The sequence below is a fragment of the Siniperca chuatsi genome, linkage group LG17, assembly GCF_020085105.1.
Source record: "Siniperca chuatsi isolate FFG_IHB_CAS linkage group LG17, ASM2008510v1, whole genome shotgun sequence".
Taxonomy (NCBI): domain Eukaryota; kingdom Metazoa; phylum Chordata; class Actinopteri; order Centrarchiformes; family Sinipercidae; genus Siniperca; species Siniperca chuatsi.
In genome coordinates, this window is record NC_058058.1 from 10680492 (window position 1) to 10697158 (window position 16667).

Here is a 16667-nt window from a genome sequence, read left to right on the forward strand (position 1 = left end):
AACTGAATGCAGCTTCAATTCCATACAACTTAGTGGGAGAACCATAGAATACAGAACCAAAGAAAATCATAAACTGGGTTCACGTCATCGTATGAAATATTCATACTGTTTGGTTACATAGCAACAAGAAATGTTTAATGAACTATTCATGAAAATTGAGGGTCCATGATGTCCTAATAATTTCCTAGAAGCTTCCTAGAAAGATCCATGTAATGTGTTGTTGATCATAGGGGAAATGGGGGACAATGCTGAATTAACACACTTCCAATCAATTCTAATTATTTGCGTTAACATTAGATTTTTTTTCCTATGGGCAAGCAATTCAAAATATATGAATAATTAAGTTTTCAATAATAAATTAATAATACCATTTAACTTGGGTTTAAATGTCGCATTCTACCAGATGACATAACTTCCTAGATGTTTTTTTAGAAAATTACTGACCTGTAATAACAGAGAAAAGTTCATTTACACAGGAGAATAACTGCCGAACTGCGAAGTTAGGCTTAACTCGCTGGCGGTTGACAAATGTTGCTGCATGAGCACAGCTGCAAATCACAAGTGCATGTCTTGAAACCTTTAAATCACTGCGTGAAGAGCCCACTGCACATACCTATTGCAGCTCTCACCCCTCACCGCATGGTGGCAGCAACAAACCTGCACGTGCCAGAGGTGCATGGGTCCACGCCCATATGAGACGTTCACTTTAAATTTCCGCATTTTGAGCAAGAACTAGCACAAACAGTAAAGTCTTTTGCACCCTGTCGCAATTGCATTAAAAAATATCCGAGTGATAATGTCAAGGTTTCTTCTCAGAGCAAACCTAAGGAGATGTATCGCCTCTCAGATGAGAATGGCATCTGATCAGGTAAACTGTTGTGGACTGGTGATAGATGGCGTTTTGAATGTTAGCATTAGCTTGCTAATATGAGCAAAGTTATTATTATCGGACGAAGCCATATGAAGCTAACAAGGCAGGCTAACCTATATAGTCATCTTATTGTGCGGGTTCATTGATGACTTTTCTAAAAACATAGCTATCAAATACAGAAGTATGCACGGAAAGACTGCAGCACATTTCTTATGGCTCCTGTGTAACGTTAGACAAGTAGATAATCATCTAAAAACTAAAAAGTTCCTGTATTACTGTACAGTTCATTCTTGGTGTTATGTAATCACACAGACAATATATGTACTTTTCCTCAAAAGACTTTACTGAGAACTGCAGAACCGGAACATATCAGTAGACAAAAGTCTGCATGGACAAAGCATATGTTTTTAGCACAATTATATATTTGTAACTTATAGCAGAAACAGCAGGAATAAATTCAAAAAATCAAATTTAAAAAACATCAAATGTGCTTAACCACGTCTTCCAGAGGAGTAATGGTTTTGTTTTTCAAATCAATTGAGAAAAGTCTAAATTTAGGATCACTGTCTCAAACTTCTTTGTCTGTTAAGGAAATATCATATCCATGAATCAAGAACAACACACAATCACCAGTTGCTCTACTGGAAGTATGAACAGATAAGAACAATACAATGTATTCAGAGAAATTAAATACTTTTACTAAAGCAACTAATGAAGAAACTCTCTGAAATTATTTTGGAGTACCAGCAGTAAACAAACATCAAGCATTGATTCTATTTTATGCTACAAAATGAGCAAATAGGAGAAACACCTTTATATTTACTTATGAATTTGTTACATAGGTAAAAGTTATGCTTTACTTTACAAATGTGAGAGGGTCCTTTTGAAATGTGTTTCTTATCTAACAAAGAAAATTCTGCTGACTGTCAGAAGAAAGACTTGGGCTCATAGCTACTGTACATTGTGATGCTCTTTCTAATATGCGAATTGTGACAATAAAATATTCCCTCTGCTCCTATTCCAGCTTGGCGAGTTGGGCAAGGGAGCAGGCAAAGGTGGAGGTGGAGGAGGCTCTGTGAGGGCGGCGGGGGGTGCATTTGGAAAGCGAGAAGTAGCAGAGGAGGAGCAGTACTTCAGGTGAGAAGCCGTTATATTAGTAATCGCACTGTTGAAGGCTCATGCCTGTATCCTTGGTTTTCCACAAGATTTTTTTTTTAACCCAGTTTCTCTTCACTTTGTTTCCACCTGCAGGCAGAAGGAGAAGGAGCAGATGGAAGCGCTGAGGAAGCATCACACAGAGGAGATTGAGCACCACAAAAAGGAGATTGAGCGCCTACAGAAGGAGATCGACCGTCACAAGGGCAAGATCAGAAAGTTGAAACATGATGACTGAAGGTGGGAAGCCTGTTATCTCTCCTCCTGACAGTCCGACCATATTTGCCATGTCAATGATTATGAGATACTGATTGATTTACTGCTGGTTAAGGCAGGTCCTGTATAAGACTTTGTACTGCCATCATGAATACAAATATATAACAATAAAGTGCTCAATTTTTGAATATGAGTGTGACTCATTGTAAATCCCTCTTGTTTAATATTAAAATGTCAGTTGTTGGTTGTGCTTTGAATAACTGTTTGTTAGAAAAAATATCCTGTATGTATAGAAAGGTGAAGTTCATTGGGCTGAAGTCCTGCCTGTCGAAGTTCAACCTCCGTGATTGGATAGTTGATGATTGCGCGCTGCTCGCTCATGTTGAAAAGCATAGCTACTAAACTGGGTTTTAACTATCTCCTCTTGCTTTGTTAGTATTAAATCAAAACTAGTTTCTTGCCTTGTGTAAAGTAAGGGTATATCTCAAACCTTTACCTGTAAGCTTCTGTATCCAAAAAATAGATAATATGGGTGATGGCAGTAAAGTATATAATTGGATAAAGATTTCTTATTTGGTTTGGTGTTTGGAATTCATTTTCATAAGTATGTAGTTGAAAATAGACCCCTGCAAGCTAGTGTAAATAGTCCTCTTCTATTCTCGATTATGATAAATTATATATTTATATACATAACAAGTTGGTCCAGATATTGGTCACTTTTGCAGATGATGGGGCAATTTGGAAAAGAGGAAGGAATATAGATTATATCCGAGTACAGGAAGTCCAGGAAGCCATCATTGAAGTTGGAAATTGGTCTAAAACCTGGATTTAAATTATCTGTATAGAAAAATCTCAGACTGATTTTTTTTTTACAAGAAAGAAAGTCAGTGAAGATATGTTTGAAACTTTATGGTCAAAGGTTAAGAAAAATCAAAACTCCCATTTTTAGGAATATAGTTTAATGTTCACATGGGAAAATCACGTTGGTGAAATAGAAGATAAATGTAAAAAAAAGTCTTGAATATTATTCTATGCTTGACGAGCACTTATTGGGAAGTCAATAGATTTGCCTCTTCATCTAAGAAGGAAGCAATTAATTAATCTATACACCTTATTGGAAAGCATCCACTAAGGTTCATGTCATCTTAAGGGACGAACTGGAACATAAAGGGATTAAAAACCTTAAAATAATCTTCACAAACTGTTCTGGAAATTCGGTTTTGAAGCATGTATTTACTGATCTACAAGACACATGACTGATAACAAGGATATAAGAATTCTGTAACAGTACAGTTGGTGGCGATAATGCTCCGCCCAGTTCAAATTCGCCATTAAAAGAAGAAGAAGAAGACGTCAGTATCTTTGACCACACCCACCCGCCCTAATGCGCGTTTTTTCGTTCACATCTCGCGATGATTGCTGAGCAGTGGCGTTGTTCGGGCGAGCCGACGACGAGACTGTAGCTGTCTGGAAATTTGTCTCGTGTTACATTCAAACGTATTCTTCATATCATACATTTTTCTACGTCCGACAAGTTAATCGTTACGCATTTTAACACACGTCATTGTTAGTGTCCTGAATTAGACTGGTAAGTTTTGCTAACTATCGGTTTGCACCTTGCACGAAGCGTGTGTTTGATTTGTGAAAGGTGTCTTTCACGGCTAACGTTAGGCCTTAGTATAAGCTCGTTAGCGAGCCAGCAAGCTAACCAAAATTGCTGCCAGCTCAAGATGAGAAACATCTATTTTTCTCTGAAAATTGTAAAATGCATCTGACTATAGAAATCGCGTTTCGCCCATTAAGACCCTGTGCTTGAAAATGTGACAATACAATGTGTCTACCTCGCTAGCTAGCAAGCTGCATGTGAAGGGGGCGGGACGGTGGCTGTCGGTGGTTTCTTCAAGTGACCGGGTTATGTTACCGTACGATACCTGAACGTTTTCACGTCAACTTCAACTATCAAACAGTACATTCAACAAATGCAATTCCTAGTAGACTGTTGTTAGGGTTTTTAGAAATGCCCTGTATGATTAACGTTATATCAAATGAAAGTAATGGTTTTAAAATTACATAGGCCACCAACTAAACGTCAGATGACAACATCCATCCATCTGAAAACAATTTAGTTAATAACAGTTGTATAAAGATTGTCTTTATTAAAACATACATTCAGTTTCGGATAGTGAAAGCTCAATATTTGTTGATCACTCCTGATCAAGAAAAATAAATTCTTAAGATGAACTTTTATTTAATAAATTGCCTTTCCTGGCTGTACATTACAGGAGAATGGCTGCCGCTGAGGTGAACGGTAGTTCTGCCCCGGCCAAGGAGGAAGAAGAGCCCATGGATGTGACAACAACACACACAGAGAACTACCAGACACTCATTGATGCTGGGCTACCCCAGAAAGTGGCTGAAAGTCTAGATAACATTTTCCAGACAGGTGGGTGACAGTTGTTTTGCTATGAAATTTCATATTAACAAGCTGTGCTGCAGTACTAAGGGTGTCTACTGTAGCTGAGCCTGACAGTGAACATGCTTTGTAATTGTAGGCTTGGTGGCATATGTTGACCTAGACGAAAGGGCAATTGATGCACTGCGGGAGTTCAATGAGGAGGGAGCGCTTACTGTGTTGCAGCAATTCAAAGAGAGTGACCTGTCCCATGTACAGGTAACCACATGGATGGATTACATCCCTTTTTGTTTTTGAGAGTTTTATGTTAATGTAGACTGTTTATAAATAATAATATCTCGTTTGCTTTTTAGAATAAAAGTGCTTTCCTTTGTGGAGTCATGAAGACTTACAGACAGAGAGAAAAACAAGGAAGTAAAGTGCAAGAGTCCACCAAGGGCCCAGATGAGGTGAAAATAAAGGTAAACAAAGTCCTGTGGCTGAGCTTTGTTTTATAGAAAGTCAGAATGAATGTCACACATACATGCCTCTGAAGCCATGCAGCTCAGTTAATGTTTTTTGGGTTTTTCAGGCTCTATTGGAGCGGACAGGATACACCCTGGATGTCACCACCGGGCAGAGAAAATATGGAGGTCCCCCACCTGATGACGTGTTCAAAGGAACACAACCAGGGATTGGAACTGAGGTAAATACATGGTTTGTTTTGTTTATTTTTGTCATGGTTTTCAAGCCTCTAATGCTTTAAATTGAGTGGGAAATATTGGGTCTGTGCTACAGTATTATTCATAAAGAATCCTAAATATCATGCTGTATATTGTGCTTTGAAAATCCTTACACTTGTCCACCTGTTTCTATCCTCTTCAATAGGTGTTTGTCGGAAAAATTCCAAGGGATTTGTATGAAGATGAGCTTGTGCCGCTCTTTGAGTCTGCTGGTCCCATCTGGGATCTTAGGTTAATGATGGATCCTCTCTCTGGTCAAAATAGAGGTTATGCCTTCATCACATACTGCAATAAGGACGATGCCCAAAAGGCTGTGAAGCTGGTAAGTAGTCTGGCAGGGTATTGGAATAAACATCAAACCAAATGACAACTGGAATTTGTAAAGGATTATAGTCTGATTAATCTCTGGAGTATTACTTTAAAGACATAAAAAATAATTCAAGCTTCACGTGGCTTAATGCTTTACGTCGCTGTTCATTTACAATCTATTTCACACAGTTGGCCTCTCCATTTCATTTTCAGTGTGATAACCATGAAATCCGCCCTGGCAAGTACTTAGGAGTGTGTATATCTGTTGCAAACAATCGCCTGTTTGTCGGATCAATTCCAAAGAACAAGACAAGAGAAAGTATATTGGAAGACTTTGGCAAAGTTACAGGTCAGTTTAAAAAGATGGTGGATTTGTGTCAGAAACTCATTAAAACAAAGCCTCAGTCATAAACAATGATGTATATGACAACTGTTTTGGAAGTTAGAGATGTTATTGTTTTATCTTAGAGGGTCTCCAAGAGGTGATATTATACCACCAGCCAGACGACAAGAAGAAGAACCGTGGCTTCTGTTTCCTGGAGTACGAGGACCACAAGTCCGCAGCACAGGCCCGCCGCCGCCTAATGAGTGGCAAGGTCAAGGTGTGGGGGAACCCAGTCACTGTAGAGTGGGCTGACCCTGTTGCTGAGCCAGACCCGGAGGTCATGGCCAAGGTTAGCAAGTCTCCTGTCCTGCTCTTTAAAACACAATAAGCATGCTCTGTTTTACAGGGTAATAAACATCGTGGGGTTTTTTTTTTGTTTTGTTTTGTTTTTTTTTATCTTCATAGGTCAAGGTGCTCTTTGTAAGGAAGCTGGCTACAGCAGTGACTGAAGAGCTTCTTGAAAAGGCGTTCTCTCAGTTTGGAAAGCTGGAACGAGTGAAGAAATTGAAAGACTACGCTTTTGTCCATTTTGAAGAAAGGGATGCTGCCGTAAAGGTGAATTTTAAAACAATTTTAACTGTAAAAGTTTTAAAGTGAATGTGTCCCAAAATCAAAATGTTGTTTCTTTACTTTGTTAGTATCATCTATAGTTGTTAGTGGCATAATAAAAACACCGTTATATATAATTATATTTATTTTGCTCCATTCAAAGAAATAGGTTTAAAACAAAACAAGCTTTAAAGCGGTACACCGGCACACTGAAATGGAGCGGACCCAGTGTTTAGCTCTGTTAGCTGTAAACATACTGCAGGACTCTGCTGCCCACTGGCTGCTAACAGCTAACAATATCTCATCCTGCCTATTTAAACACAGATTTGTTGTTCACAATGTAACGTTAGCATTATCAGGGGGAAATAATATAACATTACTCACACAAGCCAGGGTAGCGCCTGGCTAAAATTAGCTAGCTAGTAGCAATCAGCTGGCTAGAATGTTTCAATCTAATGATGTGCTCGATCTGTAACCAGCGCAAATTTGCATAGTCCTGCCAGCAAGCCCTTTGTGACTGAGGGGTTAGATGGACCGGTACCGCGGGAACATTTCAGAATCTTCATATTTTTCATGGGTCTCGTGCTAAGTAGTCAGCCAGTGATAGGAACTATAGTAACAGCATATAGTAACCACGCTCTGCTGTGGTCAGGGCTCCGTTCAGTTTGTCATTTGCTAAGCGATAGTTACACATGCAAAAATCCCTTTCGTCCCAGGGAAGATCTTGTCCACAACGGGACGCCATTAGTCTCGAGCCCTGCTTTGGACAAGGTGTTTTACATGTCTGATGATTCCATGTGTGTTACAGTAATGGATTGTTTTGTTTTTGTAGGCAATGGATGAGATGAACGGGAAGGAGCTAGGAGGAGAGGAAATTGAGATCGTCCTGGCAAAGCCCCCAGACAAGAAGAGGAAAGAGCGTCAAGCAGCTCGGCAGACCACTAGGAATACAGGGTGAGAGACAGAGACATGTGACTGGTCAACTGTCCGACTTATCCTCACATAAGGAATGAATTAAATGTAACTATCCTCCCCTCTGCAGGTATGATGACTACTACTACTACCCACCTCCACGCATGCCTCCACCAGGCCGAGGCAGGGGTCGCGGAGGCCGAGGGGGCTATGCCTATCCACCAGATTACTATGGATATGAAGACTACTATGATGACTACTATGGCTACGACTATCATGACTACCGTGGTGGCTATGAAGACCCTTACTACGGCTACGAAGATGTGTACAGCATGAGGGGCCGTGGTACTCGTCCCAGCAGGGGTGGGCCTCCTCCACCTAGGTCTCGTGGAGCGCCACCGGCACGAGGCCGGGGCGGCTACGCCCAAAGAGGGCCGCCCCTCGGTGGTCCGAGGGGTGGCCGAGGAGGGCGGGGAGCCCCTTTCCAGCCGCAGAGGGGCCGCGGTCCTCGCGGGGCCAGGGGCAATCGCGGGGGTAACGTCGGCGGAAAGAGGAAGGCAGACGTGTTTAACCAGCCTGACTCCAAGCGCCGCCAGACCAACAACCAACAGAACTGGGGGTCCCAGCCCATCGCCCAGCAGCCCCTGCAGCAAGGGGCCGACTATTCCGGTAACTATGGTTACAGTAATGACACCATGGAGTTTTCACAGGATTCTTATGGGCAGCAGTGGAAGTAGATGCACCAAAAGGTATTTGGCAAAGTGACAACAAAAAAAGAGAAAAACAATAAAAAGGAAAAAAAAAACAGGAGATTGGCCACAATTTTTGATTGACTTTTTATTCTTCATCCCTCATGAAAAAAAAATCTGTATATATAAAAAACGGACAGACCCCAGAATTGGCTCAAGATGATTGGCTGGAAAGCTTTTTGGCTGAAGAAGTGAACGTAACCGTTGTGAATCATTTGTTACTCCTACGGTTACATTGGGACATGTGTCTTTAAAAAGAAAAAGAAAAAAAACACAAAACACTTTTATTGTTACGTTTTGTTCCTGATTCTTTTAAAGTCAACAATGAACATTTACAAAAAAGTGGACATTGATTCTCAAAAGTCTGAGAGGACATTAAATAATGATATTGCCTTGCAGGAAGTTTTTGTCCATGCCCCTTTCCTCCCTCCCCTTCTTGTACTCCCTTTATTTGTGGTTTCTCATAGTTGCTTAGGGACTTGCTTGTAAATAAATGCATATGGATAGAGCTTCACACTTCATTTTTTGCAATGGTGGAGAAAAGAATCCACAGGAAGGAAGAAATCAAAGTTTTGTATTGTTCAAAGTGTATGCCTAGCATTTCTAGAGGTAGACAAATTGTGTTTTTTTTAAAACTGATACCATAACTTCCTATGTTTTCTTTGAACTTGCCCAATAGAATTTAGTTTGGCTTACCTTAAGAGCCATAGCAGTTTGTTCTCTGATGTTCTTTGTATTTATAACTTTTACGTTTGTTCCGTTTCAATAAAACTCAGCTGAGCATCAGTCAATTGTCAGATACTCAAATTCAGTGTTGTCATTCAGTATTTGATTTGATTTTTACCTCAATTCTCTTATTTGGATGAAGATCTTCTTTTCCAAGTCAAATTTTTTTGCCTCAAAGGATAATCACAGTCTGAAATTGTGCAATCAGACAACGGGACAAAAGAATTTGAAAGGTGTTTGGATGATTAACAGGATTTTAACCCTTTTATTTTTCAGCGCATGTTACATCAGACTACAGTCATTCCCTGCACTCAGTATTGTTGTGATATTCACTATTTAAATTCTAACAACTATTAAAGGACCAGTCTGTAATTTTGCGATTACTCAAGATTGTACCTTTCAAAATGTGTGTGCACAGGTAAACAGTGTATGCTTCAGTAAACTTCAGCCTACCTTCACTAAATACTGTTCACTGCCATTAATGAGGACAAGGGAAACACTGAGTGCTTCGTAATTAATCTTTGTGAAAGTTGTAGATGCTTAATGAACTATTACTAAAATTTCGCTAAAATTATTACTTTAGTACAGTCCTTTTACTTTAACACTTTGCCTCATGTGTATATTTTTACCTCTTCCCTCCATAGCATATCCGATCAGAGACAGCCAGAGAAAAACATTTGGGACGCAAGGAAATGCATAATAATGCAATAGTAATGTAATAGAAGTAAATATGCATTATTTTCACAGGTGTACATTTCCTCTGCCTTGCAACTCCAGTGTTTAAAGGGTTGGTTTTTTCCCCCAACTTTAAAAAAAATGTTTGTTTTTTTTTTTTTTTTTGGTTTTTAACATTAATGGTGTTTATGAAGTCAGGTTGATATTTACTGAAGCATATACTTTGCACACCTGTTAACACAAACTTTGAAGACAAGGACAATCTTGCATAATTGTGAGAGGTCACTGGTATGGTCCCGATACTGACACCCTTACAACAGTTAGAACAACACATTTGACTTGAATGGATTTGTACTTGTATGCTGAGTTGTCTCCAAATCTTTTATTTTTTTTATTTTTTATTTTTTTTAAATTTCCAAAATCTGCGCATCATCTCAACCATCTGTTCTCTCCTTTGGAAGACACGAAGGATCTGACCATCCAAATGGTTAAAATTCTTAGCAAGTGATCACCTGTCAGAATTTGTTACCATAGAAAATTGATTTTAGCATCTGCCTTTTGGTACCATGGTATCATTGTATTTTGTTTCATGTGTCTGTCCTCTTATTCCAACCTGCCTAGGTGGAGAAGCATTGAGAGCGGCACCACTAGAATGAGGAACTCACCTGAACGGTACTCAAGGGTGAGCTAGCCTTGCACAGAGTACTGTCTCCTCTCCTGTAGCTAATTGTAATCACTGGAGAAACACTAGCCATAATTATACTTTGTTCTTTTTATTGTTTCCTTATACTGTACAACGAATCAAGCATTTTTTTTATTCAGTAGAAGTGATTTTTTTTTTTTTATCTTTTTTTCAAGGCTAAGGAGAACACAAGTCACTAAAGTTGACTGAAGAATCATTGGAAATATTCAAATTAATTGTGTTACCAGCATGTTTCTGGGGTTTAGAGAACACATGAGCAGTGCATATATCCTTCACAGACAAAGTGCATATTGTTCCCCTTAAGCCAAAAGTCATGCACAATTTAAAGAGCCAAATGTCTGTTTCATTAGACTGGATTAAACAGCCAGAAGGATTTGGTAAGCGCTATAAACCCCAAAACCCTGCAAACACCTGTTGCCTGTCATTGCTTACTGCACCAAAATCACCTCAGCTGTCTGCACACATTCTGTGAATGGAGGATGGTGGTGGTGGACATTTCCTCTCCTACACCGCTAGAGGTAGCAATTCCACACCAGCACAACTAGTCCATTGTTCCTTTTAACCGACGCTGCATTTATTTGCCATTTTCTGAGCTGCAAAGGTGTTAATTAACAGGTAGATATTAACTAGAGGAGCTGTTTTTCAAATGTATTCAAATAGCAGTGGGGGTACTGAATTAAATATTGGTAGAATTGGCTGATGTTGGAACAATGGCTGTGCCGCATAACTGATGTCTGTACTCTTCAGTGCCACAAGATGGCAGTAGATGGGCCACAGTATTTATATTGTACAGGTAAGACTGAAATAGGGAGCACAGTTTTACAGCAGAAAGCTAATTGTATCAATTGACACATTTTGGTTTGCATTGAAGTGCCATCAAATGCAGGAGTGTCCTTTTACATTTTCTCATCAGAACTGTGTCTTTATATGTTGCCTCTTGTCACCAGGCAGTAAAGGAGCTGCCCCCGTCCATGTGAATGAGTTCACACAAATGGAAGGGACTGATTGGTAAGATTGTTCATTATCTGAACTAATGCTCAGAAAGTCTCAACATGTTAGGATGTTTTAAAATATAACAAAATTTAAAAATACAGTTTGATGTCTGAGTTTTATGACCTCTTTACTTCCCCTAGTTCTGGAAATTGGTTTTTCACATTATAACAAGGCATCAAGTCACAAATCAGGCATATACATTTTTAAAGTCATTTTTAAAGTCATGTATTGTATCATATTAAAGACAATGCAGTTTGTCATTCTCGTCATGTTGTTGGTGTCGATGGTCATGCTGATGCTTAGAAACTGCCGTTGTTTGTGTGGCCCTTTTTCTAGTTCGGAGTCAGGAGACTGTTCTCCACAAGCTGCGAGCCAGACCCATCACAGGGTTTCACATCCCTCAGAATGAACTACTTAATGGACCGTACACTTGAGGTCCAGTACTCATGGGAACACTAGCTGGCTACCCTGTTTACAGCTCTGCAGAAGGCACAGGTGAGAAGTAATAGTGGATTAGCTTCAGTGAGTTTATCACTGAAGATGAGAGCAAAAGTTGTAACGACCATAACTGAAATTCATGAGGTGTGAAGAGTAGTGCATTTACAACACTACTTACGTTGTTCATTAGTCTTGAAACATCTATATTCTAATGTTTATTATCTTTTCACTTACTGCAGAAGCGTAGGAGGATACAGTTGATGGACATGTCATGATCCAGAGCTCCACCCAGCAGACCGCAGCTTCCTTATCCAGCTTAAAGAACTATTACTGTAAAGGGAAATGATCTGTTGCTCTTGATTGTTCAATACATTTTATTACCAAAGTAAATGTGTGTGTTTGTGTGTGCATATTTAGTTTTTTACTTTTTAGATTAACATGGACCTAGTGATATTTCATTTACAAACATTACAGCATTTTTTTTTTTATTTATCAAGTTAATAACTTGACAGCACGTGCACAACTTTTACTTGTGTGGATAATCACAATGGAAGTCATTCAGAATTTTGTTCATTGTGAGGTTCAGTAGTGGTTCCTTCAGTAATTGATCATGTTTATTTATTGCAAACTTCACCAGTCAAACAGATGGAAATGGGGGTGGGCATGTAAACATAATGGGTGGATCACTGTAACCTGTCAGTGGCCTGCCTGTGCCAATCCTGTTAACTGTACTAGCCCCTTCCTGCCTTCTCGTGGTTAAATGAAAGGTTAAAAAAAAAATTAAAACTGTGAATACAGGTGGGCTAAGGCTGTCCCAAATTATAAGGAGCAGGAGTTGCAAGCCTTAAAACACGGGTTCAGTTATGTTTTTGTTTAAATGTAATTTTTTAGGCCATCGGGCTAAAATTAATTTCTAAGCAGCTGATTATAGAGCTCGGTTGTTCTTCTGGATGGTCTCCGGATGTGGATCCTAACAATACGTAAATTTGTCGAGATGTTTTCTATAAATTGCAAATCAATCTGCTCTGTAAAATTAAATTTGATGATATAACACGTGCAGCCTTATTGTGCGCGATAACACTTTATTTTTTCTATATTCTAATATTTCTTTATTTAAAACTGAAACGAAAATAACGAGTTGTAAATTAAGACGAAGCGGAAGTTCTCTTTCAGTTACTGACGTTTCAAAATAAGGCAAGGTATAGCTTTAATTGAGGGGGGAAAATAAAAACGTCTCCTTATTTTACAAATAAAGGGGGGAAAATAAAAACGTCTCCTTATTTTACAAATAAAGTTTCATATTTTCTGTCCTCTACAGATAATTTGTTTGTAGTTTAGCAGCTCTATGCTCTAATTCAGTTTCATATTTATATAGCTATTCTAATCTTGCCTTTTTTATTTATTCCAGTTAAAATCGATAAATTAATATTATTACCGTAAATTAATACATAAAGATATGCTTTAGTTATATACGGAGCACGCACAGATAAACTTGGTATAACAAAATAACGATTTGCATTAAATTAACTGTCACGTGATGCTACTACGTCACATGTAAACCAGGGGGAAGATGGCGGCCGCCGGAGGAGAGCCTTCTTCTCAGAATATGTCGGATGAATTGTTTAAAAACTTTATCTCGGAGGTACGACAAAACATGTGAGAATATATGTGTTTTGAAAGTGTCGGGTTCTCTCCGTACATCGGCTGAAGTCGGTTACTCACCGGTTCTCGTGTTTGTCACATATGAGGCCTTGCAGACATGAGCTAACGATAAGAAGCTAACGTTTACTGAGATGTTTTGTGAGCTGCTCCCTCTTTCCAGTGTTATCAGGACACCACCAGAGATCGCCTATTTTTTTTTTTTTTTTTTTGTTTCTTGTTCTCAACTACCACAAGTCACCTAAACTAAACACAGTTTGGATAAACATTAACATTAATTACTTTTAAGGCAGGTGCTGTTCTTCTATCTAGCAGCTCTATTAAGATTTCACCAGTCACAACATATAATTATCAAACGAATAAGGCCAGGCTCCCAGAAAACATGCAGAACAACCGTCTGTTTTATCCATAGACTGGTTTTACCACACGTTACTCCTGAATGCCAGCTGTACTCATACATCACCAGAAGAAAGTAACTACTATTAAAAACATCTCCAGAAAGTTGCACTTTGACTTTGGTTGTATTTTGAAAGTTTTCATGGTCGTTATGTATTTTTGACAGGTGAAGCAGATTGAGAAGAGAGACTCTGTGTTAACCTCCAAGCAGCAGATTGACAGACTGCTCAGACCTGGCGCATCCTACTTCAATCTCAATCCCTTTGAGGTAAATGTACCGATGAAATATTTTCATTGTTAATGTATGTATTAATTATTTTGTCAGTTAATAAATGTAAAATGCTGCTAGATGCCAATCATCAAGTTAATAGAGCCAAAACTGAGTCTAATAAACAGACAAATAACCCCTAGTATTTATAATGACATGAAATGGGGAAAAACAAGTCACACATCTTGGAAGCTATAAAAGTGTTTGGTATCTTACTTAATAAATGACTAAAATGATTGATCCATGTAATGACATAAAATTCATTGGTCAGGTGTTTTCTCTTACATAATGTTACCATGTATTTCCCAAAAACTGAATCAGAGAAAAGGGGAGGCACCTGTTTCTGACCTGTGGAAAGAGGTCAAAAACAGCAAAAGTATTACCTCATGTGTTGATCTTGTGGGTGAATTTTATTTACAATCAATCAGCTGTGAATCCTTCATCAGAGGACATGATAATGTTGCCACCATTACCCTCATAACAATTGGATTACAGCATAATAATCTTATACTGACACTTTGGTTGAGATACTTATGTAGAATAAACTTACCAATGTTCGCATCATTTTCAGGTGCTGCAAATTGATCCAGATGCAACAGATGACGAATTGAAGAAAAGATTTCGGGCGGTAAGCAAAATATAAAACTGTCAGTGGTCTTCTCTGTGATGACTTGTGATAGTGCCATGATGTTTTTTGTCTTTGTTTCTGTTTCTTAATTTCTAATATTTGGTCTCCTTAACTTTGCAGTTGTCCATTTTGGTCCATCCAGACAAAAATCAGGATGATCCAGACAGAGCACAGAAAGCCTTTGAAGGTAAATTCCTTACATGCCTGATTACTTATGTTATAAATATACACTGACTATCACTAAACTGATGAACTCGTATCATGTTGTCCAGTTTGTCGTTTCATATGATGTTGACAAACACGGTAAAATAGTACATTCACCTTCTGCCTTTTCAGTAGATAAAAAAAGAGACATGTACAAGTATAATTTCACCTGAATATATCGCTGTGTTCTAGCTGTGGACAAGGCATACAAACTCCTACTGGAACCGGAACAGAAGAAGAGAGCCTTAGATGTGATCCATGCAGGAAAGGAATATGTGGAGCATATGGTGAGTGCACACACACATTCCCCTACCTTTCCATGTTACTCAGCTCTCCTGATATGTATTTGTTTGGTAACATTTATATTTAATATTTTCACTCTGTGCTCCCAACAGGTAAAGGAGAAAAAGAAACAGTTGAAGAAGGATGGGAAACTATTGGATGTGGAGGAGGATGACCCAGAAGTGGTAAGTCCAAGTCATAGAAATATGTAGTGGGAGAGTGTGGAAAATAAAATAAAAAATCTGATTTAAATCAAGATTACATTGTAAGGTCATTTAAGAAAGAGAGAATATAGTAATTGTGATGAAATACGTTGTCTTTTTATTCTAAAAACACATTTTAAGTTTGATCATTTTAGACAAATAGGATTTTTACAACATTAATATAGCAAATATTTGTCATGGTCATGACCATTACCATACATGACTTAACTTGTCCTTTTCCAGTTCAGGCAAGCAGTGTATAAACAGACCATGAAGCTGTTTGCAGAGCTTGAAATCAAGAGGAAGGAAAGGGAAGCAAAGGACATGCATGAAAGGTAAATGACACACAGTATATTTACAACCTGGTTTTTGTTTTAACACTTGATGTTAACCTGCCTTCACACCTTTATTTAAATGTGCAAATTGTGTAAATTGTGATGTTTTTAATGTGATCAAAATGTTATCACAGATTTCACTATTGAAACAGCATATATTCATTCAGAATGTCATGGATTTCTCTTACCAGGAAAAGGGCAAGAGAGGAGGAAATCGAGGCAGCAGAGAAAGCAAAGAGAGAGAGAGAATGGCAGAAAAACTTTGAGGTGCGTTCCTCCATCACTGTGGTTACTTACTTATAAATGGAAAAACACAATGACCTTGCTTTTTCCATTTCTTAAAGCATTTTTGTGTAACACATTTGACAGGAAACAAGAGATGGGCGTGTGGACAGTTGGAGGAACTTCCAGGCTAAAGGCAAGAAGAGCAAGGAAAAAAAGAACAGGTCCTTCCTCAAGCCCCCAAAAGTCAAGATGGAACAGAGGGAATGATGCTGTAAAATGGGACTTTATTAGATTAAACTCACTGTTATAAAAACCCCAGTTCTGTGTATCATCACCTCGTCATCTGCAGTCAGCTGTGTAGTCCTCATCACACAGTCATCTGGATACTTGTCCAACAACTTCCTCATCCTGACCCTGACAAACATCGTTTTGTACGTGGTTTTCTAATGTACATATTTGTGATCTGGACGCAGAGATAAAAACCTGCCTCATGTAAGAAAGAGAAATGATGCATCTGCCACTTCTGTATCTAACAAGAGAAAAATGTGGTTTGTCATTATTTTCGATTTCTGTTCTTTATTTTTTTTTTTAAACTAAATAAAACTTGGTCTTAACAAGCCTACCATACAGTGGTCTACAAAGTTGAGTCTA

General features: G+C 38.6%; 3 protein-coding genes across 8 annotated transcripts; all 3 read left to right on the top strand.

Annotated features, from left to right (window-relative positions):
• The first annotated feature begins 693 nt into the window (after nucleotides 1–693).
• On the top strand, nucleotides 694–2435 carry LOC122865071 (ATPase inhibitor A, mitochondrial-like). The gene is made up of 3 exons (XM_044173032.1): nucleotides 694–868; nucleotides 1896–2008; nucleotides 2123–2435. Exons 1-3 carry the CDS (start codon nucleotides 797–799, stop codon nucleotides 2262–2264), a joined length of 327 nt encoding a protein of 108 aa, XP_044028967.1. The 5' UTR covers nucleotides 694–796; the 3' UTR covers nucleotides 2265–2435.
• Nucleotides 2436–3619: 1184 nt separating this feature from the next.
• Nucleotides 3620–12206, top strand: LOC122865065 (heterogeneous nuclear ribonucleoprotein R). Of its 5 annotated transcripts, none has more exons than XM_044173015.1 (16): nucleotides 3620–3830; nucleotides 4525–4685; nucleotides 4795–4913; nucleotides 5009–5116; nucleotides 5227–5340; nucleotides 5523–5699; nucleotides 5900–6035; nucleotides 6155–6360; nucleotides 6477–6626; nucleotides 7453–7574; nucleotides 7663–8201; nucleotides 10304–10364; nucleotides 10541–11178; nucleotides 11333–11393; nucleotides 11715–11873; nucleotides 12056–12206. In XM_044173015.1, exons 2-12 carry the CDS (start codon nucleotides 4529–4531, stop codon nucleotides 10336–10338), a joined length of 1863 nt encoding a protein of 620 aa, XP_044028950.1. In that variant the 5' UTR covers nucleotides 3620–3830; nucleotides 4525–4528; the 3' UTR covers nucleotides 10339–10364; nucleotides 10541–11178; nucleotides 11333–11393; nucleotides 11715–11873; nucleotides 12056–12206. The 5 variants fall into 5 exon arrangements, with proteins under 5 accessions (XP_044028950.1, XP_044028953.1, XP_044028952.1 ...); XM_044173018.1 differs by having other exon boundaries at nucleotides 10541–10903; XM_044173017.1 differs by having other exon boundaries at nucleotides 10541–11393.
• Nucleotides 12207–13304: 1098 nt separating this feature from the next.
• On the top strand, nucleotides 13305–16643 carry dnajc8 (DnaJ (Hsp40) homolog, subfamily C, member 8). 2 transcript variants are annotated; one of them, XM_044173028.1, is made up of 9 exons: nucleotides 13305–13458; nucleotides 14038–14139; nucleotides 14711–14767; nucleotides 14888–14954; nucleotides 15164–15258; nucleotides 15367–15438; nucleotides 15700–15791; nucleotides 15983–16058; nucleotides 16161–16643. In XM_044173028.1, the coding sequence occupies exons 1-9, from the start codon at nucleotides 13387–13389 to the stop codon at nucleotides 16281–16283; spliced, it is 756 nt and encodes a 251-aa protein (XP_044028963.1). In that variant the 5' UTR covers nucleotides 13305–13386; the 3' UTR covers nucleotides 16284–16643. The 2 variants fall into 2 exon arrangements, with proteins under 2 accessions (XP_044028963.1, XP_044028964.1); XM_044173029.1 differs by lacking the exon at nucleotides 13305–13458 and adding an exon at nucleotides 13500–13947.
• The last annotated feature ends 24 nt before the right edge of the window (nucleotides 16644–16667 follow it).

What these genes read in the sequence shown, in the direction of transcription:
- LOC122865071 (XM_044173032.1), top strand. Translation starts at nt 797, where the DNA reads ATGTCAAGGTTTCTTCTCAGAGCAAACCTAAGGAGATGTATCGCCTCT. An exon ending in TGAGAATGGCATCTGATCAG is followed by an intron (nt 869 to 1,895) that starts GTAAACTGTTGT and finishes CTCCTATTCCAG; the next exon opens with CTTGGCGAGTTGGGCAAGGG. An exon ending in GAGGAGGAGCAGTACTTCAG is followed by an intron (nt 2,009 to 2,122) that starts GTGAGAAGCCGT and finishes TTCCACCTGCAG; the next exon opens with GCAGAAGGAGAAGGAGCAGA.
- LOC122865065 (XM_044173014.1), top strand. Translation starts at nt 4,529, where the DNA reads ATGGCTGCCGCTGAGGTGAACGGTAGTTCTGCCCCGGCCAAGGAGGAA. An exon ending in CAGATGAGGTGAAAATAAAG is followed by an intron (nt 5,117 to 5,226) that starts GTAAACAAAGTC and finishes TGGGTTTTTCAG; the next exon opens with GCTCTATTGGAGCGGACAGG. An exon ending in ACCCGGAGGTCATGGCCAAG is followed by an intron (nt 6,361 to 6,476) that starts GTTAGCAAGTCT and finishes TTATCTTCATAG; the next exon opens with GTCAAGGTGCTCTTTGTAAG.
- dnajc8 (XM_044173028.1), top strand. Translation starts at nt 13,387, where the DNA reads ATGGCGGCCGCCGGAGGAGAGCCTTCTTCTCAGAATATGTCGGATGAA. An exon ending in TGAAGAAAAGATTTCGGGCG is followed by an intron (nt 14,768 to 14,887) that starts GTAAGCAAAATA and finishes TTAACTTTGCAG; the next exon opens with TTGTCCATTTTGGTCCATCC. An exon ending in AGCACAGAAAGCCTTTGAAG is followed by an intron (nt 14,955 to 15,163) that starts GTAAATTCCTTA and finishes GCTGTGTTCTAG; the next exon opens with CTGTGGACAAGGCATACAAA.